The following is a 25,674-nucleotide window of genomic DNA, read 5'->3' as shown; positions in this document are numbered from 1 at the left end:
CTCACTCTCCTTCGCTCCAGGTGGGTTGAGACCAATTGATGCATCTTGGATGGCCGCTTGCTATCGTTTAAGACAGTCATCATTTTTTGAATGATAAAAGCCAAACATCTAGTCTCCTTGCCCCTCCAAGTTTGTTTCTCTGCAATCCAATCCAGTCTATACAAAGCAACCACGTGTACACAATTAAGCATAAAGCTCTACTATGATTCTCCATTACTCTTTGGATAATGTCACTTCCTCCAGGAAAAAGAAGTCTAGGCAAGGAGCTACTATCCACATGCTAAGAGCACTCCACACTTTCCCTACTGTAGTCCAAATGCATTTCATTATAATTGCTCATTTTAATTGTCTTTGCTCTCCTATTAGATTAGAAAACTCCATGAGGGCAGGGACCGTGTCTTCCTGTGCATCACTGTTTGCCCAGCACTAGACCAGTGCCTTGTACACATTCAACATACATTGTTGAATAAATAAAATTATCTCATTTGTTATGTGGCTACAATGATTATCAATGGCAAAGATTTGGAATATAAAACATAGCTGCTCAAAATGCAAGGCAATTGTGGAAAAGGGGATCCTCCCTGTAGTAGGTTGAAAGGAAATCTATTTGGAAGATTTTTAAATGGTATCTCTTTCAAGATACAATTTGTTTACATAAAAGGATAATAAATATGTTTAATATATATTTAGTCAATTCTTTTATTATTTATCAGTCACTAGAGTGTATTGTCTTATATTAAATAGTATATAGTTTTTTTTTTAAAGAAATTGGGTACCTAGCCTCTTCAAGTATATTTTTTAATTTATGCATTTGATCACAGATTTACTCAACATGAATACAAATGCAAGGGAGGTAATTTACCTTGCCTTACTATTGCATCAGAAAAATCCTAGCACTTCTGGTTGCATGTGTTAAATTGAGTAGATGAATGTATTTCCATTTCCTCCCTCAAATACTAATATTACACTAAATGAAGTTAAAAATATATAATGCAATAAGGACAAAGAGACCAGAAAGGAGACAGCATCTAATTTTTGGACAATGGAAAGCTGGTAGAGACTTTGTAATTGACTTAATGAAAGGGAGAATGCTAAAACTTACCTGCCTGCAAAGGGATATGCCAAAGAAAAGCAGGTGGCTCATGCTGAAGAATCTCAAAATGGCTCAGATATTGAAGCCCCCAGGTATTTCCAAATGTGGGGTTTGGGGTACAGATAAAAACAGGAGTATGGATTCTAAACATTCCCTCCACAGCCCACAAACAGAAAACCACCCCTCCCAACATATGCAAGAGAAAAGTAATTTATTCTGAAGAGGAACTGGACTTAAAGCCTGTAGACTAGGAACACCAGGCACAGCAGAAGGCAAGAATAAAAACTATTCTAAAAACAAAAGAATTAGGTTATAGTCTACAGTCTGAACAGTAGATGAGAGCTTCATTCCAGTTACCTTTCTCAACTCCTAAAACGCTGCCCCCCAGGCTCACCCCTCCCAACTGTTCTTCTCCAGAGAAAATGGCTCTAAAAAAAAACTTATGGGTACTAATACATAAAAAGTCTTAAAAAAAAGAAAAAGTAGATGGAAAAAAAAATTCTACCTCTTGCCTGTATGCATACAGATTCTAATCAGTGACTTACTCTCAAATATAAATGAACTTATAAAAAAGCTTTTATTATAAAAGAAAAACAAACAGAAAAGAAGTAGGGGAGAAAACAGAGACAAAGTGGGGAGAAAACAGATATGAGGCATAGAGAAGATTATAACTTCAGAAAAAATATAATTAATAGCTTCAGAAAGATGCCATGAAGAGGATGCTATAAAAATGGAAAACTCAATCAGAGGATAAAGGAAAGCTCTTGATAATTAAGCTAAAATTTTTCATTTCAGGTGATCTAAATAATTAAGTTCCAAGTTAGATCACCTGAAATGAAAAATTTTAGTGCAGTTTAGAAGATAAAGTTGACTACCTAGAAAGTAAAACAAAAAGAGACAGAGAAATAGAAAGAATGTTCAACTGGTCTAATAGAAGGAGTTCTAGAAAAACAGAACTAAGAAAACTGAGCAGAGAAATAACCAAAGAAATAGTATAAGAAAATTTACCAAAACTTAAGTTTATGAATACACTTTAAGAGGGCCCACTGACTAAGCAGACAAAGACCATAAAAAACCCCGAACAAAGCATAACCTCATGAAATTTCAGAATACTGGAGAAAATAAAAGCACAAAAAGAAATACAACGGAGAATAAAGAGGAAAAAGTAAAACCACATAGAAAGGATCAGAGTCCGATTAGCAGTTGAACTTCGCATCAGCAATGGAGCAAAGTCTTCAAATTTCTGAGAGGAAACAACTAGCAACGTAGGATTCTACATTTGAACAAATTATAAAGTGAATATGAGATTAGGTTAAGAACATTTTCGGAAATAAAAATGTTCAAATTTATTTTCCCTTCATCTTTTCTCAGAAAGTAAACGAGAAGGTGCTCCACCAAAATAATGGAGTAAACCAAGAACCATGAGGATGGTATGGGATCCAACACTAGAAAGTGGTAAAAGGAATTCCTAGGATGATGGTGAAGGGAAATCTCAGGATGGCAGATATGTAGCAGAATGCCTGAATAAAAGATTCCCTGATGTGTTTGACTATAATGACAGAGCTTCTATAAAATAATATGGGGAGAACTACTGATTTGTGCATAGAAGATTAAATAAATCCAAAAGGAAGAGGGGCAATTATTTTAAAATTCAAGAAAATTTAAAGTTATACAGGAGAGAAAATGTAGTATATTACTTGGCTTAGCTATGAACATTATTTGACTAATCATAAAAAATGTAAACACTAAGAGTTTTTGTTGCCAATTCTGTTTTTGTTGTTGATTTGTGACTTTAGAGAGACCCCATCTACTACAGAGTAGAACTGTCCCACAAGATTTTCTTGGTTGTAATCTTTACAGAAGCAGATTGCCAGGCCTTTTTTTCCATGGTATGTGGGCGAGTTTGAACTATCAACCTTTTGGTTACCAGCCGAGTGCACAGCATTTATGCCACTCAGGGACCTTAAAAATGTAAACACTAAGTACTAACTGAACAAAAAATTATAATTATATTGGGAGTATCGGAATGGGAAAGGAAGATGGGTGGTACGAGTGCTAAATCATGACTTGCGTTTTACAAGTTAGTGGGTAATGTCTAAAAGTGATTACTCTATTCTTAAGCAAATGAGGTGCATGTTCTATGTTTGTTTGCCAACCACGCCCTCCCACCTTGAGGTATTCTCCTAAACTGGCACCTTGCTTGGGGAGGGTGCAGTTGGCAAACAAACATAGATTACCGTAAAAATACAGTAATTAAAAGGAAAGAGTATGAGCAAATAATTTAAACACATGGACATAAATACCAGAAGAGCAGCTTAAAGTTGAAAGTATTTGGGGGATGAGAATTTGGGTGGAGATAGATAAGGAGATGACCACCATTTTTCCCTATAAGCTTTATAGTTCTATTGGATATTTGAAACTATGCATATGAATTGATGTAATAAAAATAAAAAATTAGAAGAAAAAAATAAAAAGGCAAATCACTACTCTTTCTTAATTTGTTCATCCCTTAGTGACAGAAGGTGGTTTTAGACCACTGCTAGCTCAGCCTTTCCCATTCCTACAGCTTGGAAGTTTCCTTTAATATTCAGATTTTATGGAAAATCTCTTTTCCCCTATGAAGTTTGGGCAACAAAAGAAAATCTGTTCTTAGCATTCCTGATGGAGTCAGTTATTATACATTTCACTTTTTAAAAATCAAACTTTAGGTTGAAGTTAGAAGTAGTAAAAAAAAAAAAAAAAAACTATAACTCTTGCTGATATCAAATTACTTAGGCCTTTTTACTTTCTATGCAATGGTTTAGTTAACTATCGACGTCAGAATTTATCTTTACTCCAAGTACAGTTTAAAAAAAAATCAGAAAATACTGGATAAATTACAATAAGAATTTTTCCTGAATCTAAAAGCCATAAAACAGTGACATTGTATGAGATTGTGCAACCTGTGCTCTGCTGAGGAGGTGAGAGTGAGGCTAAGATTCAGTTGCTCACCAAGCCAACGCAGCCCCGGCCTACGCCTGGATAAAAGGATGGCTTCTCATTGGTTCACCCAAAGAGGCTCCTTTTTGCAATTGGACGAACCAGAGGAGGCACCTATTTAATTCACAAAACATGCTGTATATACCAACTGCAGCTCTGATTCACTGCCTTCTCCTAAAAAGGCTGTATTTTAATCTTTTGACCAATTTTTACTTGGACGACACTATGGGAATAAAAGCAGTTGTCAGTTCCATGTGATCATGACTTATATTTACAGGTTGATGTCTCTACTTACCAGGAATGTGTTTCCACAGTGCCCGCACACGACTCTTGTACCTTCTGGTTGCACTGGCAATGCAGGTTGAGCTGGTTGTTCTTCAGAAACAAGCATTACTGGACCAAGGTTAATTATGCGTCTACTATGGAAAGAGACAGGAAATAATTTCATTATCCCACAGATAAACTGAGGGCAAAACCTACAATATATGGCCTAAGACATGGAATATATCATTGAAAACACATCATACTTGTTTTATAAATCAAATGTCAAGCTCTGGAGTCAAGATAATGCAAAGTGGTAATATCCAGTTTTTCAAAAGCGAAAACATGAGGGTATTTTTATACTTGGGATAAAAAAACAAAAACCAAACCCAGTGGCGTCAAGTTGATTCTGACTCATAGCGATCCTATAGAACAGAGTAGAACTGCCCCACAGAGTTTTCAAGGAGCGCCTGGCAGATTCGAACTGCCAGCTCTTTGGTTAGCAGCCCTGGCACTTAACCACTACACCACCAGGGTTTCCATACCTGGGATAGGAACCATATATTAAGATGTCCTAATCAATGCCCTTGGGAACCATTTAACTGCCATTTCCAAGCTTTAATATGTTTAAATCAGAAAACAATTCCAGTATGATAATTTGTACTTGATAGAAGACTAAATAAAAATATACTAATCAAAAAGAAAGAGGATAAGCAAATAATTTAAACACATGGACAAAAATACCAAAACAGCAAAGAAAGTTGTAATATTTTATGTTAAAATATTACAACATAAACATATATGTATGTGCCATGAAGGTACCAGGATGCTGAGTTATCAAATTTCTCTGAGTTGTCTGGTATTCCTTGACGCCTATTTAATCAAGGTCTGAAAGAAAACAAAATGGGAACTTCTTTTCCTTCCTATTCTCCAGTCCACCATGAAATGTAAAGGTCGAAAAGAAATAAATCACAGAAGAAAAGCATAGTTAAGGACCTGGTATACTTGTATCTGTGCATATCCATAATGGTACCTGGCATTTGCAAATTATTCAAGAATTTATTAGATACATTCAGTAGAGACTAGTTAGCATACAATGAGGTATATAATGACAAAACACTAATTGATTATTTTTAAATAAGTTCAATGAGTCACTAAAAACGCACTGCTCATTTGAGAATATTATGTTTTACGAATACCTACGACCATTAAGTTCAAACTAAGCATATCATTCCTTGAATAAAGAAAAAAAATTATGTAGATCCTGTAATTAATTTGAGGACAAAGATTCTGTGTAGAATAAAGCCTGGCACATAATAAGCCTTTAATAAATACTTGTTGAGTGAACAAATGGATGAATGGATTAATGAATGAATCTGCCTCTTACCAGTTAGGTCTTGGACATCCTATTCGCCGAGATGTGTCCTTACAAATGAGGAGACAATTACAAGGGCATCTAACATATTTCTTCCCTGTTGGAGGGTTTTTGATTGGCTAGATAAGGAAAGAAAATCCAAACATAGCATATTAACCCAAGTATGGATTGCCAAAGCTTTTTTATGCTTAAAAATGAAACGATTCCTTTAAAACTAAGGTTTCTCATAGTGCCACTAAAGCACAGTTTAAGGAAAAGTGGTTTCAGACAGCACAAACATTGGCAAGCAGTCTGTGATGTTTTGGGGACTATAGAGATTTAATTACCAAGGGGACATTTCAAAACTAGTTCTTACCAGCCTTTCAATATGGGAGGAATAATGAGTGCACACAAAAAGTTGTTTTCTCTTTAAAGTTAACAAGACATCTCTCCAGCCAGATGCAAACATTTACGGAAGGTGAGCAAGTGCCATAAAAATAGTCTTAAACTATATTATTATTATTAGAATGCAAGACATGATTAATTTTACGGCATCTTGGAGCCCTGGTGGCCCAAAGGTTAAGAGCTCGGCTGCTAACCAAAAGGTTGCAATTTGAATCCATTAGCGGCTCCTTGGAAACCCTATGGGGCAGTTCTACCCTGTCCTATAGTGTCTCTATGATTCAAAATTGACTCTACAGCGAAGGTTTTTTTTTTTTCTCTTTTTTTAGCTTTAAAAAAAAGAAAAACTTGTCATAGTTCTTAACACTAACATTTTTTTAAAACTTAAAAGCAAGTCCACCACCAAAAACACCTTTCAATGCTATGATTTAAGCTTGTACTCAGAGGAACAGAATGTCACCCCTGTTCCAACTCTGCCAAAAATGTGTAACTTGAGACTCATCATGAGGGACCATCAGACAAACTCAAACTGAGGCACATTCTACAAACTTTCTTGCCTGCAGTCTTCAAAAATGCCAGGGTAATAAAAGACAAAAACAGACCAAGTTTCATTTGAAGGGAGGCTAAAATAACATGCCAACCAAATGTCTCACGTGATTTTTTTTTTCTTTTGCATAGAGGACATTAGTGAGACAATTGGGAAACATGAATTAGGTCAGCAGATTTGATAACAGTATTATATCAATGTTAATAGCTTCCTGCTTTTGGTAACTGTGCTGTGATTGTGTAAGTCAATGTCCTTGTTTTTAGGAAACCCACTCTGAAGTATATAGGGGTATAAGAACACCACATCAGCAATTACCCTCAAGTGGCTCAGAAAAAAACAGAAGGCACTTTTTTAGAGAAAGTAAATGTGATAAAATATTAACATTTGAAGAATCTGGGTGAAGGGCATATGGGGATTCTTTGTACTATTATTTTTATAACTTTTCTGTATGTCTACAATTATTTTGAGATAAAAAGATAAAAACATTTTAAGTAATAATTGTAGAAATATATAAAAATTGTCATCTAACTTTTTATTAATCTGCAAGTATTAATTTATTAAGCTATATCTCTGAAAATGTGAATATTTAAGATTTACAGACATCAAGCTGGATAGCTATAGCATCTAAAGTATCAAGAAAAATAAAATTTGAGTTAAGTTTTATCATTCTGAACTTCACCAGTAACTAAATATCTGTTTGGCAAATAACAAAATTTTTTTTGTAATTTGTTCCCACCTTGCTTCTAGACCCTAGTCCCCTCATGAAACAAGATGGCTGAACTAGATCTCAAGCACTGGTCCTCAGTGCCAGTCCATGTTGTTCCTGGTCTGCAGCGAAATGATAGGAAAAAACAAAAAAGGATATTGTCCTTATGCATATGTTTTAATAGTCTTATTTGAAAAAGTATACTTGCATGTGCCAGGCACTGTGCTGGGCACTCTACGCCTGTAATTCCAACAGTAACCCTCTGAGGTAGGTATTATCATTATATCTTTTTTTTTTTTTAATTTTTATTGTGCTTTAAGTGAAAGTTTACAGATCAAGTCAGTCTCTCACACAAAAACTTACATACACCTTGCTACATACTCCCAATTGCTCTCCCCCTAACGAGACAGCCTGTTCCCTCCCTCCACTCTCTCTTTTCGCGTCCATTTTGCCAGCTTCTAACCCCCTCTACCCTCTCATTATATCATTTTGTATGAGCAAATTGCAGTTTAAGACAAGTCCTGTCCTCAAGGAAATATTGCTACTAAACGACAGAACTGGGACTTGAAGCCCAGCCTATCACCCTCCAAAACATAGTCTCATAATCAGTTACACAGCCAAGCACTCTTTCTCCAGAACTTTTTAAGTTTTCCATTATCTTGTCTGAGAAATTCTTCTCCCTTAATCTTAAATTCTGTATTCTCAAAACCTTCCTGACATTTCCATCTTTTCTGACAACAACAAAACAAAACACAAATCTTAGCTTTCCTCCCAATTCTACCTATTAAAATAAAGACAACTTTTATTGGCCTTTTTTTTTTTTTTCCCTTAATTAATTTCCACAGAGATATCAGATTCCTATTGAAGGTGGCTGCTCAGGAGGGTAGACACACTGATACCCTGGTTTCGGTGACATGAGGAGAGTGAATCACAGTAAAACTGAACGGGGTACAATGATAGTGAAAACAGGGACCCTGGTCCATTATACCAGTTCTTTCCTATCTAGAACTTTCCCAGAGACTGTCCTAGTTGTCTAACACCTCTTAAATAGATAACTTTAAGATTATATTTTAAACATTAGCCAGTCATTATCTGTTAAACCAAACCAAAACCAAACCCAGTGCCGTGGAGTCAATTCCGACTCATAGTGGCCCTATAAAGCCCTCCTCAAATAATTTTTCATTGTTCTCCTCTTCTGTAACGTTATCAATTCCACACATGGCAATATGATTAGATACTATTCACTTTCTGTAGAATCCTCACAGTTATTTATATTTCTTTATTCTTCACAAAAGCAGTAATATGAAAATTTCAGCATAACTTGGAAATAGTTTATTTGTAGCCAAACCCCTGTATGAACACGTACATTAACCCTACATGAACTCATCACTTCTAAGTAGTCAGATTGACCCTGTTGACTAAATCCACAGGGATTTTGAGACTACTGCATAAAAGTCCTAGTCTGTCCCCACTGAATTGCTCAAATGGTTAAGCACTCAACTACAAACCGAAGGGCTGGTGGTTCGGATGCACCCAGAGGCACCTCAGCAGAAAGGAAGATCATAGTCATCGAAAATCCTGTGGTACACAGTTGTACTCTGAAACATATGGGGTTGCCATGAGTTGGAATCAACTCAACGACAACTGGCCTTTTGTCTCGGCTTACTTCCAAGTGTAAACATAAAGCCTTAAAATTCCTTTTTTTTCTATTCATTGAAGAACAGAAGTTGCTATGGGTAGAGGAATATGTGAAGAAATTAGCACCACTATGAAACTCAAAGAAACCTTTAAGGTATTGGTATTTTTTTAATTGCTATTTATGTCTAACAACTCTTTATCTCTTGCCAATTGTGCAAAGAGCACTGAGAGAGTTAATGCTAACTGAATTTACTAGAGAGCGTTCAACTTAAAAATAGCTGATCTTGTGGGGATCACCTATTTATACAATAAAGTTCTTCTATAAATGATGTCCTTTAAGGAAGAAAATATTCATAATGAAATACATTGTTTGACGACTTAAGGTTTTAATTTATGACTTTCCTGTAAAACACATAAAGCCCATATCTAGAATAGGCAAATGTATAGAGATCAAAGTTTATTAGTGGTTACCAGGAGTGGGAGAGAGGGTGAAAAGGGGCATCATTGTTTAAGGGGCAGTGAGTTTCTATCAGTGGTGGTGGAATAATTTGGAAACAGAGCGGTGATGCTGCACAACATAATGAATGTAATCAATGTTACTGAACCGTACATCAAAAAATGTTGAATTGGCAAATGTTTTGTTATACTTTTATCACAATAAAACAATTAAAAAATATATAAAGCCCAATATTCACATTAATGATTCTTAAAAAAACCCACTGCCATTGAGTCGATTCCAACTCATAGCGATCCTACAGGACAGAGTAGAACTGCCCCAAAGAGCTTCCAAGGAGCGCCTGGTGAATTTGAACTGCTGACCTTTTGGTTAGCAGCTGTAGCACTTAACCACTACGGCACCAGGGCTTCCTTATGGTTCTTAGAGATATAACAATTGCTAGCTGTTTTTTAGATTTTCTAAAGAAAAGAAAATACAAATGCCAAAAATTAAATCACCGTATAATTGCAGAATTTGAGAGGGACTGAAATTTTAAAAATAAAGCGTAACCATGAAAGTAGAAATGTATTTCATCTTACACAGTCCATTCTTGACCAGTTTATTACTTGAAATGTAAACAGTTGGTTTAAAATTTAATTTCTCTTTCCAAGGTGTTATGGTATAAGGTCGGTAGAAAATGTGCCCTTTAAATTTTTTTGAACATTTTAGTAAATTATTACAAAGTAATTGGAATCAAATAGCAAGCTATTTGTGAATAGCCTACCACAGATATCAGTAATAAATGCATAAATCACAAAAGCCAGAAAAAACAAAATGACATTCTAAAAGTGTAAAAAACTTTAAATAATGTTCCACATACTAAGGACAAAGTCTACATTTTTACTGAAATGTGATACATTTTTATTTTAGTGAGAATCAGAATAAACTTATTTATGATGTGGACAGACACTGAAGATAACTATAAATAACTGCCCATTATCAGTTGTCCCATTTTAGAAAATAAAGAACCAAACAACATTATGTTTAAATTCACCATGAAATTTTTCTTAAAGACAAAAAGAGAGAGAGAAGAAGGAAAGGATAAAAAAAGACCTCTACATTTGTATCCAGCCCACATCTACTTTTAAGTAACATTATTGAAGTACTTTGGATAAGGGATAAGACATTGAATAACAATTTATGCTTTTATTAATGGAAAACTCCACTTACTGTAGCTTCATTGCACACCGTGCACTTAACCACATGCTGGTGAAGCTTGCCATCCAAATTGATTAGAGACTGGCACACACGGCAGTTTATTACTGGAATACCACCGGCATCTGGACTGGCAATGGCTGTATATGGAGGTGGGAGTTCCGCTGAAAAGACATTAGTTACTGAGTCAGACTCTCAGAGATATTATAGTTATATTATGTGACATATAAACAATAAAGGTAAAGTAGAAACCATCAAAGTTTTCTCATGTTCTTTTGTTTATATTTTTTAAATTAGCCAATTTATCCCAGTTTTTCAGCATAAACAAACTTGAGACCGTCTTGTGCTTGTGAAGTAAGATAATTCTTTTTTTTTTTTTTTTAAACGTTTTATTGTGTTTTTGGCAAAGGTTTCCACAGCAGTTTAGGTTCCCATTCAACAATTTCTAAGCAAGTTGTTAAGGACATTGGTTATATTCTTCACAAAATGTGAGCTTCTCATTGTTTCCATTCTGGTTATTTCGTTCCCATTAATCTAGTTTCTTTTCTTTGTTTTAAAGAAGTTGTTGACTTTTTGGTCTCAGGTGATTTTTTAAAGGAGCACAGTACTCATGGGTAGTATCATTTTTTGAGCCAATTTATTACTTAGCTACAAGGTGACCTCAGGCGTTAGTTTCAAGGTTTGAAGAGTATCTCAGGACAATAGTCTTGAGAGTCCTCTAGTCTCAACCAATCCCGTAAGTCTGGGGTTTTTTGTTTGTTCGTTTTTAGGAATTTGAGGTTAGTGAAGTAATTCTTAATTCTGACAAAATCTAAATCATGTTGGCCTAGGCCTACCTCAAGGACCCAGTTACCTTTTACTAACCCAATTACTAATTTATTATTATTAATCAATTGATTATTAATACTCAAAATATTAATACTCCACTACAATGTAGAAATTCATAAAGCCTATATTAGGAAAGTGGTGATTTATGCCCAACGTAATAACCTTGCACTAATGCTCTGACTATCAAGAACTAAAAATAATGAATGTAAAATTTTAAAATTATTTACACGTACTATGGATTGTGTAGCTGTCATATTCTCTGTTAATACTGGAATCAGTATAATGACTGCTGCTATGGCAGAAACAAAATAGACTTTTGGGGGCAGTCAAGGAAAGACGAGATTGAGCATGGGGAAACAAAATTTATCTGTGTATTACAAAGATGGGACTCATGCTACTTTCAGCTACAGAAGAGAAAAAAATTAATTTAACATTTTTTAGTTTCATGTTTTACTTAAAATTCAAAATCTAAGAAATGCATTAAAATACTTGTGGGTGAAAAACATGATGTCTGGGATTTACTTTAAATACTCCAAGGGGGAAAAAAAAGTGGGAAACAGATGAGACAAGAGTAGGAAAATGTTAATAACCGATGAATATAATGACATGGAAGTTCATATTAGTCTTACAACTTTTGTATATGTTTAATAATTCTCATAATACAAAGATAAACATATACACACTGGTTTTTGAGTTCATTTGTCAACTAATGCAGTAGGTAAAGGGTAGAGGCCCAGTTTCAGAATCATGGGTATACCCAGTGCCGTCAAGTCGATTCTGACTCATAGGGACCCTACAGGACAGAGTAGAACTGCCCCATAGAGTTTCCAAGGAGCACCTGGCGGATTTAAGTGCTGACCTTTTGGTTAGCAGTCGTAGCACTTAACCACTACGCCACCAGGGTTTCCAGTGTGTGTGTCTGTGTGTGTGTCTGTGTGTGTGTGTGTGTGTGTGTGTGTGTGTGTATATCTAGTTCCTAAGTTTGAGAAATGAATTCCGATATAATGCTCTGGAATGGGATTTCTAAAGGAGACTGCGTATTGCCTTTGGAAGCTATTTCAATTATAGGCCTAGAAGGCCTTTTCAAGATAAAGTATTGTTTTAGGATATCTAGAAAAGGCTATATCCCAACACATGACCTAAGCACTAATCAAAAGAACTGATATCTCAAGGATTTTTGTGACACTATAAAATTTTTTTTTTATACAATCACAATAGCTAATCATGACAGGAGCTATTTTTGGAATAGAGATTTTCTGTCAACTAGATTAGATTCTGAACTCTAACATTTTAAAATGACTTAGAGTACAGCACATTATGGTATGTTTAGAATCCATATACTACCACTTGGCATCCTCAGGGTTAATCGTGTAGATTTTTTTTTTTTTTTTCAGACGATATAGAACAAGTACTATTCATTCAAATGACTCATAATAAGATGAATTTCTGCAGCAGTCAAGGCTCTGAAAAAGGCAAAATTGAAATCACAATACGCTCGCATTTCTGGGAGGCTTATACCAGAACAAGGAGCCTGGGTGTGCAGTGGTTAAGCGACTGGCTAACAGAAAGTTTGGCGGTTGGAACCCACCAGCTGCTCTGCAGTAGAAAGAAGTGCCAGCCTGCTTCCGTAAAGATTTACAGACTTGGAAATTCTGTGGCACGGTTCTACTCTGCCCTGTAGGGTCGCTATGAGTCAGAATTGACCCCACGGCAGCGGGTTTGGTTTTGGGTTTGGTATACCAGAACACTGACAAACAGTGAGCTTGAAAAAAAGTTAGAGATGTCTTAAGTTATAAAAATAGCTTTAAATCCTTGAAAGAATTTGAAGCTGATCCAGACTGGACTGTAGAGCATTAATCAAAGACAAGGACAAGTTAAAGGAACATGGAGTCAACAATATATTTTGAGTGCTTGCAATTTTCAGATTACCTTATCAGATCTCAATTGCAGTATCCTGGAAACTAATATACCTCACTAGAAATTTAACACATCTCAAGAGGAATAAACAAGCTACCTGCAGAGAAGCTAGCACACTGCTTGATATATAATAATACAGTGAAACCTGTGAGAGCTGGAACTAGTCAAGACTCCCTTGTTTTTCCAGGTCTCACAAATTTCCTGCCTTTGACAGGGTACCATCTTAATCACTTTTCTATAGCTTGTTCTAGTGGCAAATATTTGTGCTTTCCTTCTGTGACAGGTTTCTGCCTTACATTCGTTCCAACTTTCACAGGTTTTACTATAAATAGTTTTGAATAATTGTTAGCAAAGCATTATTAATAAATGTTAGTTTCCTCTCTTGCCTTTTGTGTTATAAAGTAACTTGAAGTATTTCTCCTATAAGCCTAGGTCTCCACCTTACTCTATAATAGAAAAGAAACTGAAAGGCGAGACAACTTCATAAATAAAGAAAATATATTGGTGGTGAGGGGAGGTGGCAATACACTGCAAACACATAAAAAAGACAGTGAAACTTTCCTACTCTAACAAGCAAAAGTTTTATGCAAAGGAACCGCCTAAGAAAATGTCAATGGGTGGTCTTAAGAAGCATTTGAAGTGTAGCAGAGCCAACAATACCCTGTGAAATTTTCCTCTAATATTTATACCACATAATTTTTGAGTCTGTCAAAAAAGAAAAGCCTCTGATGACAAAAACATGTTTTAATCTACTCTTTTAGGGGCTAGGGAAGTGTAGGGCAGGCAGAAGAACTTCTATGGATAGAACTCGAAGATGAGAGAGGTCATAAACTCCATAAAGCCAGGGTTATGTCTGGTTTGTTCATGACTGATTCATTAGCACTTGATGTAGTGTCTGGTCCATTAAAGATGCTCAATAAATACTGACGGACTGAATGAATGAATGAATTTGTAAATCACTAAAATTTATCAAATACATCTGTCTCTCTTGCAAAAATAACACTAAGTATATTATCTCTACTCTCCTCCCAGGGATGCTAGGTCCCAGCAGGCGAGTACAACTTAACTGAAAAAAAGGCTCTCTTCTATCTAGAAGAACGTCCTCTCCAAATCGTGCCTGGAGGGAGACGACGTAGTCAGGGGACACCAGATAAATGGAATCAATCCAAGAGATCAATAGAACGACAGATGCTGTAGCCTAATTACTCCAAGAAACAGTGCTTTCAGGTCCTTCATTTCCATTTTCTGCCCATTACTTCGGCCCTATGCTGAGTTAGAAATATTTCTTGTACTTTTGACCTCTCCCTATCGCTCAGATTGGGAAACCCTCGTGGCGTAGTGGTCAAGTGCTATGGCTGCTGACCAAAAGGTCTGCAGTTGAAATCCACCAGGCGCTCCTTGGAAACTCTATGGGGAAGTTCTACTCTGTCCTACAGGGTTGCTTTGAGTTGGAATCGACTTGACAGCAATGGGTTTGGTTTTTTTTTTAATCACTCACATTTACCTCAAGGAAACCTTCACTATAGCTTCATCTCCTCTTGCAAGAGACTTGTAATTCTGGACACTTGTTCCACAGTTAGTAAAACTAGAGTAAGTAGTAACTGAGATTTGTTCACTTTATCTCTTTTAACTTTAAAATATTCAGCAGCTCACTGCTATCATATCATACATATTTTAAATGTCTGCCTTGGATAAAGGCATACCATAATCTAACATAATCTTGGAACTCAGGAACATTAGATATTAAGAGTAAGAATAACAAAAATTCTTTTGTGTAAGAGTCTTAGATTACTCGTCATTAAATAATGGCCATTTTCTCTATGGGTTTAGCCTAAATGAAAAATCTTTTTACCTCCACGTGAGCCAGTAGTGTTTAATTCTGAAAAACTGTCTCAAAGTTTCAGAATTGCCGAATGTGTTTGAAATTCAACCAGTCTTAAAAATCATACAGTCTAATTTCTTCATTTTACAGAGAAGAAAACCAAAGCCCAAAGATTCTGACATTTTAAGGGTTTTTTTTTTTTTTTTTTTTTTATAGCCCTGGTGGTGAAGTGGTTAAGCATTCGGCTGCCAACCAAAAGGTCCGCAGTTCAAATCCACCAGCCGCTCCTTGGAGACCCTATGGGGCAGTTCTACTCTGTCCTATAGGGTTGCTATGTGTAGGAATAGACTCGATAGTAATGGGTTTGGTTTGGGATTTACAGAATTTCTTCAGTAATCACGGGAACTAACTTCTGTCCCAGAGACCTCTCCACAATACCGGCTCCCTCCCTTAGTGAATGATGACTCAATATAGGAAAGAGAGGTAAGGACCAATGAGGACATTCTATACAAACATCTAAGCAAGAATCTGACAATGAAGATTTCTGGAGAATCGGATCTGGGTTGAAGGGGATTGGGAGGAAAAGGAAGAGTTGGGAAAATAAAGAATAGAAGAGAGTATGAAAAAAAGTCACTTCATGATAATTAAAACGTCATAGACAAACTGAGTAATAAAAGACACAGGATAAAAGCAAATGGATCAAAGATATACATAATCCTCTCTCTAAAACACTCAAAGAGAGCCATTATTATTCTGTTAAGCCTACAAGTCACCAAATTGCATTTTCCCATCACAAACATCGGCCTAATTTATCTATTTCATGCCAAAGAACCCCTCTGTCCTGCTAATTCATTCTGGTGTATTAATACATACTTTTTTTTTTTTTTTTCAGATACATTCTCCAGGACTTTAAAGGTTGAAATTATTTTGCTGTGTTGTGCTAACCTTTATTATCTCAGTTATGCCTTTATAAATATCTTCAATGGCAATATTTTTCAGTTTAATTCACTTACTTCACTAACATACTCTATATTCAGCCCTTCAGGCCCTGGACAAAGATGCCAATCAAATTTGAAAAGTGACATCATTAAAATTAAAGATATTTTAGGATATTATGAATTTAGGATGAATAAGAAAAGTATAAAGGAGGAGTCTGTGAGGAAAGCCCTGGCTTTTTCTCCCCCTGCTTTTACTGGAGGGGCTTGTTTTCTCTTAGGATCTTTGTGGGAAGTGTGGGTTATGAACAGAGTGACCTTGGCTGCTATGGAACACCTGCTTGTAGTGTAAAAGTTCTCCAGTCTAATGTAACCCAGAGAAAGGGCAAACCACTTCCTGTTCCTCCCCTTCTTTGAAGCCAAGGGAATAAAACTATTCCAGGAAACTCTTGGGTTCTTCCAGAATTATGTCACCCTCATTAAGGATCCCTCTGGCTCAAGTCAGATTGTCAGGTAAATGTCATAGGTATTAGGTTACAGAGTCTCAGCTCCAAATCCAACCTCTTCTACACTGCTTTGTGATGCTGGAACTGGCACTCTGCCAATCTCATTTCTGCTTTGCCAGCTTGCTCCAGGTTATGTTTGGTTAAGAGGAGGTGATAGAGGGAGCCTGCAGGGTTGAAGGAGGAAGAAGAGGCTTGCTCCTTCTTGTTTGTCACCTGTTTGCTTTCTGCAGGCTCCCTACCTGCTTGTTGTCTCTCAGAGCATCACCCCAGGAATGCTTCTTCACTGTGGCCGCAGTTTCTTCTCATAGCAACAAGTGAATCCAGTTTGCAGTTTTCAACACTTGCCAGAGCCAGCTTTATTGTGTTTCCCCTCACAGAAGACCTGAGCACTAGCTAGCCAGTGCCTCTCTCTCCCCAGGTGGACAGGAGCCTTCCCCCAAGCTCAGAGAAACCAGCACCAGCTGGCTGCTACCTCTTTCTCAGATACCGTGTTTCAGCTCTGCATAACACTTCCTCTCAGTTTCTAAGTTTTAATAACTCCAACCCCCTCCCTTTTTTCCCTCAACCCTACAGGCCATAGTTGCTTCCTTCATTGTTGTTGTTGTTAGGTGCTGTCGAGTCAGTTCCGACTCATAGTGACCTTATGTACAACAGAATGAAACACTGCCTGGTCCTGCACCATCCTCACAATCATTGTTATGCTTGAGCCCACTGTTGCAGTCACTGTGTCAATCCATCTCATTGAGGGTCTTCCTCTTTTTCACTGGCCCTCTACTTTACCAAGCATGAAGTCCTTCTCCAGGGACTGGTCCCTCCTGCTTTCTGCATTACAGTTATATATATATAAACTATATATATATAACCTAGTTAACAACTTTATACCTAGATAACAATTTTTTTATACTAAGTTCTATTGTGTGATTTTGTCTTCTGTTCAGGCCCTGATTGAAACAGAAACTCATATCAGGAATAGTCCTAGGAAACAGACCCTCAAAGATGGGATTGGAGGATTAATTTGGTCATGTGTTGGGCTTGAATGCAGTGCTGAGCTCCTTACCAACAGGAAATGGGATAAAAGTAATCGATGGCATGCAACGGCATCCTGATGAATCAAATAATCACCTGTAGTTGATTGTGATATTTGTGGCTCCTTTACCTGATCATTACGGCAGGAATAATTACGATATGAACTGTGGTATGGGATGGATACTTCTGAATGTACTGGAGCACTTATAGAAAGAAAATGAGAAGTTCAGGTCTTTAAACTCTTAGCTCATGAACAGGGTCAGAAAATCAGAGCTTCCATGGCAGCCCCAAAGTATCACTTATTTCTAATTGTCACAGGGTTTATATTGGTAGAAATCAAACACAAAGTTTGTGTGGACTGCAAAATTATAATGTCAGCTAAATCCACAGTCTTACCAAATCTCTCATGTGAAAGTTAGGGCAAAAGAGTGGGACTTTGAAACTTAGAATGGGTCATCTGGTTGTACTCAAACAGAGCTGAGAATCTTAAACCCCTGAGTCACTCTGAGCCTCCCTTGACAGTGGGAAGCAGTTTGTGTTTGAGTAGACTTGCCTTCTTGAAAGCCCTGTAATAACCTCAGCCTTAGAACCCCTGGTTAACACTAGACCCATAACCAGGGTGGACCTTAGCAGGCTCTCAGGAGGATAAGAACAAAATCTCACCCAGGAAGAAGCAGCTTATACACTAAAATATTGCAAACTTTTGAGAATATATATAGTCAGAAACCTGGACAATATGTATAGGAGTGGATGTTGTGGGTGTTAAGCCAAAGAGGATGGAATATAACATTGGATTGAATCAAATTTAATGATATGGAGGCACTTGTCAAATCTAGATGCAATATGTTTGATTATAAAGATGGAAGTGGTTCTAACAGATTACTTGTTGGCTGATGTAACTTGGCCTTACATTTAATGAGGTTGAGATACCAGAACATCCTAGCATAACATAGAGGAAGCAATCTAAAATCTTCAGGAGTTAGGAATGTTGGAGTGGATTTATCATGGAAGACCTGTATACCCACAGCCCCCTACATCCCCTGAGAGGGCTCAGAGGACACTCCCTTCACTCAGGCATCAATAAACACATTATTTAAAGGAGCACATGCATTCTGCACTGACAGCTCTTCTATGAAGGCCGAGCATCCCAGTGTGAGATGACTCCATTGAGATGAGCAGCCTGATTTCAGTGGGAGTGATGTGATTCCAGAGTAACAGAGACCAACAGCAGCACTTAATGTCCAAGACAAGGCAGATTCATTACTGTAAAGAGAAGTAGTGGCTATTAGAATATTTTGATCCATAAGGATCTTTGGCAATGGCTAATTTAAATTAGCCTGGGATTGAAACAGATGTGTAACCTGCAAAAATATTACTTGATGCATATAAATAAAAAACTCCCAGGAGGTGGAGCCAAGATGGCGGAATAGACAAACGCTTCCGGTGAGCCCTCTTTACAACAAAGACCCAAAAAAACAAGTGAAACGAGTATATTTGTGACAAGCTGGGAGCTCTGAGCATCAAAGGCACTCTTAGACAACGAACTGAGGGGCAGAGGGAGGAAGAAACTGTTCAGAAGTGGAGAGGAGTTACCAGACCTGAATCGCAGGGAGCCCTCAGGGACCACTCCCGGAGCGGTGGTGGCAGTGGGCTGGTACTAGCGTTCGGCCGCAGTTTCCTCAGGGAGAAGTAGCCAGCCACACAGCCTACTCACACCTCCGGAACCTGAGGAGAATGGTGCTTTCAGCAAAAGCTAAGTACTTGCGTGTATTTTACCTTGCCCCCCGCCCCCCACCTCCAAGCTGGCTTCAGCGGCTGAATCCCTGGGCCTGAGATATGCCCTTTTGAGCACCTATGGCCATCCTCCCAGCCTTGGAGAAGGAAAAAATTTGCAACTGGGGGGAAAAGATAATTTTTTTTTTTTATTATTAACCGGGGGAGCTCAGGACAGTAGCGGCTCCTGTCCAGGCATAAACTGTCCGTGGACCTTGAGCACCTTTCCCTTCTCCATGGACCTGTGTGGGCCTATTTCAGGAGAATAGGCCCTTGTTGGCAAACTCCAACCATTTCAGCTGTGCAGTGGAGAGGTGGGTATTTGACGTTTGACATTGCTTTGCCTATTAAACAAGGTCCTCACCTACCCACGTCAGGGACCTAAGGACTGGTAGCTACACTCAGGTCACCCAGCCACCCATGACAGGGGTCCAAAGATAACTGGTACCTCCCAGTCCTTACAACCAAAAACTTTGGGTGCCCATGGTCTCTCTGTAGAACCCACCCACCTGCATGCTCTAGGGAACAGGGACGCGTATTCCTCAGAGACACTCAGGGGTTGGTTCTCAGCCTCCTGCCTTCTTTAGAGCATGACTCCCTGCTGCAATCAGATACCGGTATGTATGCCAATCACCCCTGCCCCTCTAAGACTGTAGGACAGAGTCTGTACCACACACTTGATGATCAGCTACCTGGAAACCTGAGCTGAGTTCATACAAGAAAACAGAATGGGCTCCTAGACTGATATACCCGATATCAGCTCTAGCCAGCTGGGGACAGGACATCAGAGCTCCAAAGGTGAAAATAATCAAACTAGCTCACTCAAGCAACCCATAAGGGTATAACAAAACAAAGCAAGCAGCTACAACACAGTAATGAAGCATAAACTAATACAATAACTTATAGATGGCTCGGAGACAATAGTCACTATCAAGTCACATAAAGAAACAGACCATGATCACCTCAACAGACTCTCAAAACAAAGAACCCAGGGATCTTCTAGATGAAAGCGCATTCCTGGAATTACCAGAGCAAGAATACAAAAGTTTAATATACAGAACCGTTCAAGACATCATGAAGGAAATGAGGCAATATGCAGAACAAGCCAAGGAACACACAGGTAAAGCAATTGAAGAAATTAAAAAGATTAATCAGAAACATAACGAAAAATTTAATAAGTTGGAAAAATCCATAGACAGACAGCAATCAGAAATTCAGAAGATCAACAATAAAATTACAGAATTAGACAACTCCGTAGAAAGTCAGAGGAGCAGAACTGAGCAAATAGAAGCTAGAATTTCTGAACTCAAAGATAAATCACTTGGCACTAATATATTTGAAGAAAAATCAGATAAAAGAATTAAAAAAAAATGAAGAAATCTTAAGAATCATGTGGGACTCTATCAAGAGAAATAACCTACGAGTGATTGGAGTACCAGAACAGGGAGGGATAACAGAAAATACACAGAAAATTGTTGAAGATTTGTTGGCAGAAAACTTCCCTGATATTGTGAAAGATGAGAAGATATCTATCCAAGATGCTCATTGAACTCCACATAAGGTAGACGTAAAAGAAAGTCACCAAGACATATTATAATCAAACTTCCCAAAACCAAAGATAAAGAGAGAATTATAAGAGCAGTGAGGGATAAACGAAAAGTCATCTACAAAGGAAAGCCAATAATAATAAGCTCGGACTACTCTGCAGAAACCATGCAGGCGAGAAGGCAATGGGATGACATATCTAAAAAACTGAAGGAAAAAAATTGCCTACCAAGAATCATATATCCAACAAAACTGCCTTTTAAATATGAAGGTGAAATTAAGACATTTCCAGATAAACACAAGCTGAGGGAATTCGTGAAAACCAAACCAAAACTACAAGAAATACTAAAGGGAGTTCTTTGGTTAAAAAATCAATAATATCAGGTATCGACCCAAGACTAGAACACTGGGCAGGGCAACCAGAGGTCAACCCAGACAGGGAAATCCAAAAAAACAAAGCAAGATTGTAAAAAAAAAAAAAAAAACCTCAAAACAGGGTAACAGTGGTGTTATTATATAAAAGAAGACAACATTAAAATAATAAAGAGGGACTAAGAAAGGTAATCATACACCTTCCATATGGAGAGGAAGATACTGTGATACAAAGAAATAAAAGTTAGTTTTAAATTTAGAAAAACGGGGGTAAATAATAACGTAACCACAAAGGAGACAAACTATCCTACTCATCAAAATAAAATACAAGGGAAAAATACAGATTCAGCAGAAACAAAATCAACAACAACAAATATGAGGAAAGGACAAAATATAAAGGAAATCTACTCAGCACATAAAATTAAGTGGGAAAAAGAAAGTGTCAATAACACACAAAAAAAGACATCAAAATGATAGCACTAAATTCATACCTATCCATAATCGTGCTGAATGTAAATGGACTAAATGCACCAATAAAGAGACAGAGTGGCATAATGGATTAAAAAACAAGCTCTGTTTATATGCTGCCTACAAGAGACACACCTTAGACTTACAGATACAAACAAACTAAAACTCAAAGGATGGAAAAAATGTATATCAAGCAAACAACAATCAAAAAAGAGCAGGAGTGGCAATATTAATTTCTGACAAAATAGACTTTAAAGTTAAATCCATCATAAAGGATAAGGAAGGACACTATATAATGATTAAAAGGACAATACATCCAGAAGATATAACCATATTAAATATTTATGCACCCAATGACAGGGCTGCAAGATACATAAAATAAACTCTATCAGCATTGAAAAGTGAGATAGCTCCACAATCACACCAGGAGACTTCAACACACCACTTTCGGTGAAGGACAGGAAATCCAGAAAGAAGCTCAATAAAGACACGGAAGATCTAAATGCCACAATCAACCACCTTGACCTTGTAGACATATACAGTACCCCTCACCCAACAGCAATCAACTATACTTTCTTTTCTAGAGCACGTGGAACATTCTCTAGAATAGACCACATATTAGGTCATAAAGCAAGCCTTAGCAGAATTCAAAACACTGAAATATTACAAAGCATCTTCTCTGACCATAATGCCATAAAAGTGGAAATCAATAACAGAAAAAGCAGGAAAAAGAAATCAAACACTTGGAAACTGAACAATGCCCTGCTCAAAAAAGACTGGATTATAGAAGACATTAAGGATGGAATAAAGAAATTCATAGAATCCAATGAGAATCAAAACACTTCCTATCAGAACCTTTGGGACACGGCAAAAGTGGTGCTCAGAGGCCAATTTATAGCAATAAATGCACACATCCAAAAAGAAGAAAGGGCCAAAATCAAAGAATTATCCCTACAACTTGAACAAATAGAAAGAGAGCAACAAAAGAAACCCACAGGCATCAAAAGAAAACAAATAATAAAAATGAGAGCTGAACTAAATGAAACAGAAAAACAAGTGAAAGAATTAACAAGACCAAAAGCTGGTTTTTTGAAAAATCAACAAAATTGATAAACCACTGGCCAAACGGACAAAAGAAAAAGAGGAGAGGGAGCAAATAACCCCAATAAGAAATGAGACTACCTACAGATTGGGAAAAAGTTTTTAGCTATGACATTTCTGATCAGCACTTGATCTCTTAAATCTACATAAACTATAAAAAGACAAATAACCCAATTGAAAAACAGGCAAAAGATATGAACAGACACTTCACTAAAGAAGACATTCAGGTAGCTAACACATACATGAGGTAATGTTCACGATCATTAGCCATTAGAGAAATGCAGATCAAAACTACAATGAGATTTCATCTCACTCCAACAAGGCTGGCATTAATCCAAAAAACACAAAATAATAAATGCTGGAGAGGTTGTGGAGAGATTGGAACACTTACACACTGCTGGTGGGAATCCCAAATGGTACAACCACTTTGGAAATCGATTTGGTGCTTCCTTAAAAAGCTAGAAATAGAACTACCACATGATCCAGCAATCCCACTCCTTGGAATATATCCTAGAGAAATAAGAGCCTTTACACAAACAGATATATGCACACCCATGTTTACTGCAGCACTGTTTACAACAGCAAAAAGATGGAAGCAACCAAGGTGCCCCTCAACTGATGAATGGATACATAAATTATGGTATATTCACACAATGGAATACTACGCATCGATATAGAACAGTGAGGAATCTGTGAAACATTTCATAACATGGAGGAACCTGGAAGACATTATGCTGAGTGAAGTTAGTCAGTTGCAAAAGGACAAATATTGTATAAGACCACTATTATAAGAACTTGAGAAATAGTTTAAACTGAGAAGAAAACATTCTTTTGTGGTTATGAGAGCGGGGAGGGAGGGAAAGTGGGAGAGTGGCATTCACTAATTAGATAGTAGATAAGAACTACTTTAGGTGAAGGGAAAGACAGCACACAATACAGGCGAGGTCAGCACAATTAGACTAAACCAAAAGCAAAGAAGTTTCCTGAATAAACTGAATACTTTGAAGGCCAGCGTAGCAGGGGCAGGGGTCTGGGGACCATGGTTTCAGGGGACATCTAAGTCAACTGGCATAATAAAATCTATTAAGAAAACATCCTGCATCCCAATTTGAAGAGTGGCACCTGGGGTCTTAAACGCGAGCAAGCAGCCGTCTTAGATGCATCAATTGGTCTCAACCCACCTGGATCAAAGGAGAATGAAGGACACCAAGGACACAAGGAGATTACAAGCCCAAGAGACAGAAAGGGCCACATGAACCAGAGACTATATCAGCCTGAGACCAGAAGAACTAGATGGTACCTGGCTACAACCGGTGACTGCCCTGACAGGGAACACAACAGAGAACCCCTGAGGGAGCAGGAGAGCAATGGGATGCAGACCCCAAATTCTCATAAGGCCAGACTTAATGTCTGACTGTGACTAGAAGGACCACGGTGGTCATGGCACCCAGACCTTCTGTTGGCCCAGTTCAGGAACCATTCCCAAAGCCAACTCTTCAGACAGGGATTGGACTGGACAATGGATTGGTGAGGGATGCTGGTAAGGAGTGAGCTTCTTGGATCAGGTGGACACTTGACACTATGCTGGCATCTCCTGCCTGGAGGGGAGATGAGAGGGTGGAGGGGTTAGAAGCTGGCGAAATGGACATGAAAAGAGAGAGTGGAAGGAGGTAGTGGTTGTCTCTTTGGGGGGAGAGTAATTGGGAGTGTGTAGCAAGGTGTATATGGGTATTTGTGTTAGACTGACTTGATTCATAAACTTTCACTTAAAGCACAATAAAAATTATAAAAAAAATAAAAATAAAAAACTCCCAGCCTTGTGACCAGCATCTAGACTTCAGTAGCCACAGTGGAGAGTCACAGCATTTCCAACCTGTTCTAACAAACGGCAGTTTACAGACTCAGAGCCCCTTGACTGAAGAGGGGTCCTTGCAGAAGGATCCAGCAGCACTGCCACAAGTATATGCTGTGAATCCTCCTCCAAGCCTTCCCCAAAGACACCTGAGGCCATTCACGAGAGTGATTGTTCACTGGGGAAAAGGAAATACACGGGGCCTAGAAACTGGCTCTGAAATGGTGCTAATTCCAGAGGACTCAAAATTCCACTGTGGTCTACCAGTCAAGGAAAAGGCTTATGACCATCAGGTGACTGATGGAGTCTTGGCCCGGGTTCAACTCACAGTTGATCTGTGGACCTGCCCTGTAGTTATTTTTCCAGTTCCTGAATATATAATTGGAATAGACATTCTTAGCAACAGCAAAATATCCAAATCGGCTCTCCGGTCCACAGATTAAGGGCCATTTGGCAAGAAGGGCCAAGTAGAGGCCCCTACAACTTCTCTTTCCAAAAGCAACATCACATTCCTGGGGGGTACTGCAGAGATTAGTGCCACTATCAAAGTCTCGAAAGATGCAGGGGTGGTGATACCTGTTACATCTTCATTTAACTTGCCTGTTTTCTAAGTATGACTGCCGCTCCAGGGCAATTTTAGTTTCTTAATTGAAGAGGTGAGATAAGGCCTCTTTATGAGCTCTGATGCCAGAGAGGGTTGAGGCCTTTAGCTATAGTTATGTGAAAAGCAGCACTCTGCCAGGCACTCTATGGATGCTCAGGAGTTAGCATTTGGTCAGTCACAGGTATTGAGCAACTACTCTGTACCAGGCGCTGTGCTAGTGCCTGTCAGGGATGCCATGGAGAATGAGGTGTGCTCCCATGGTTCAAAACCTCACGTCCATAAAATGTAGAAGTG

The 25,674-nt window shown here is 37.9% G+C and overlaps 1 protein-coding gene across 1 annotated transcript in view; it reads right to left on the bottom strand.

Moving 5' to 3' along the window:
• The window catches only part of PIP4P2 (phosphatidylinositol-4,5-bisphosphate 4-phosphatase 2), a 71,298-nt gene that overhangs the window by 24,643 nt on the left and 20,981 nt on the right, over window positions 1–25,674 (bottom strand). The window contains exons 2-4 of the mRNA XM_049854510.1: window positions 10,647–10,795; window positions 5,721–5,827; window positions 4,368–4,491 (exon numbers count right to left, since the gene is read on the bottom strand). Coding sequence (XP_049710467.1) covers window positions 4,368–4,491; window positions 5,721–5,827; window positions 10,647–10,795 — 380 coding nt within the window. The remainder of the gene's footprint in view (window positions 1–4,367; window positions 4,492–5,720; window positions 5,828–10,646; window positions 10,796–25,674) is intronic.

This window comes from Elephas maximus, chromosome 15, assembly GCF_024166365.1.
Source record: "Elephas maximus indicus isolate mEleMax1 chromosome 15, mEleMax1 primary haplotype, whole genome shotgun sequence".
Lineage (NCBI taxonomy): Eukaryota > Metazoa > Chordata > Mammalia > Proboscidea > Elephantidae > Elephas > Elephas maximus.
The sequence above is the reverse complement of the archived record's forward strand: the minus strand, read 5'-3'. Positions and strand labels throughout refer to the sequence as shown.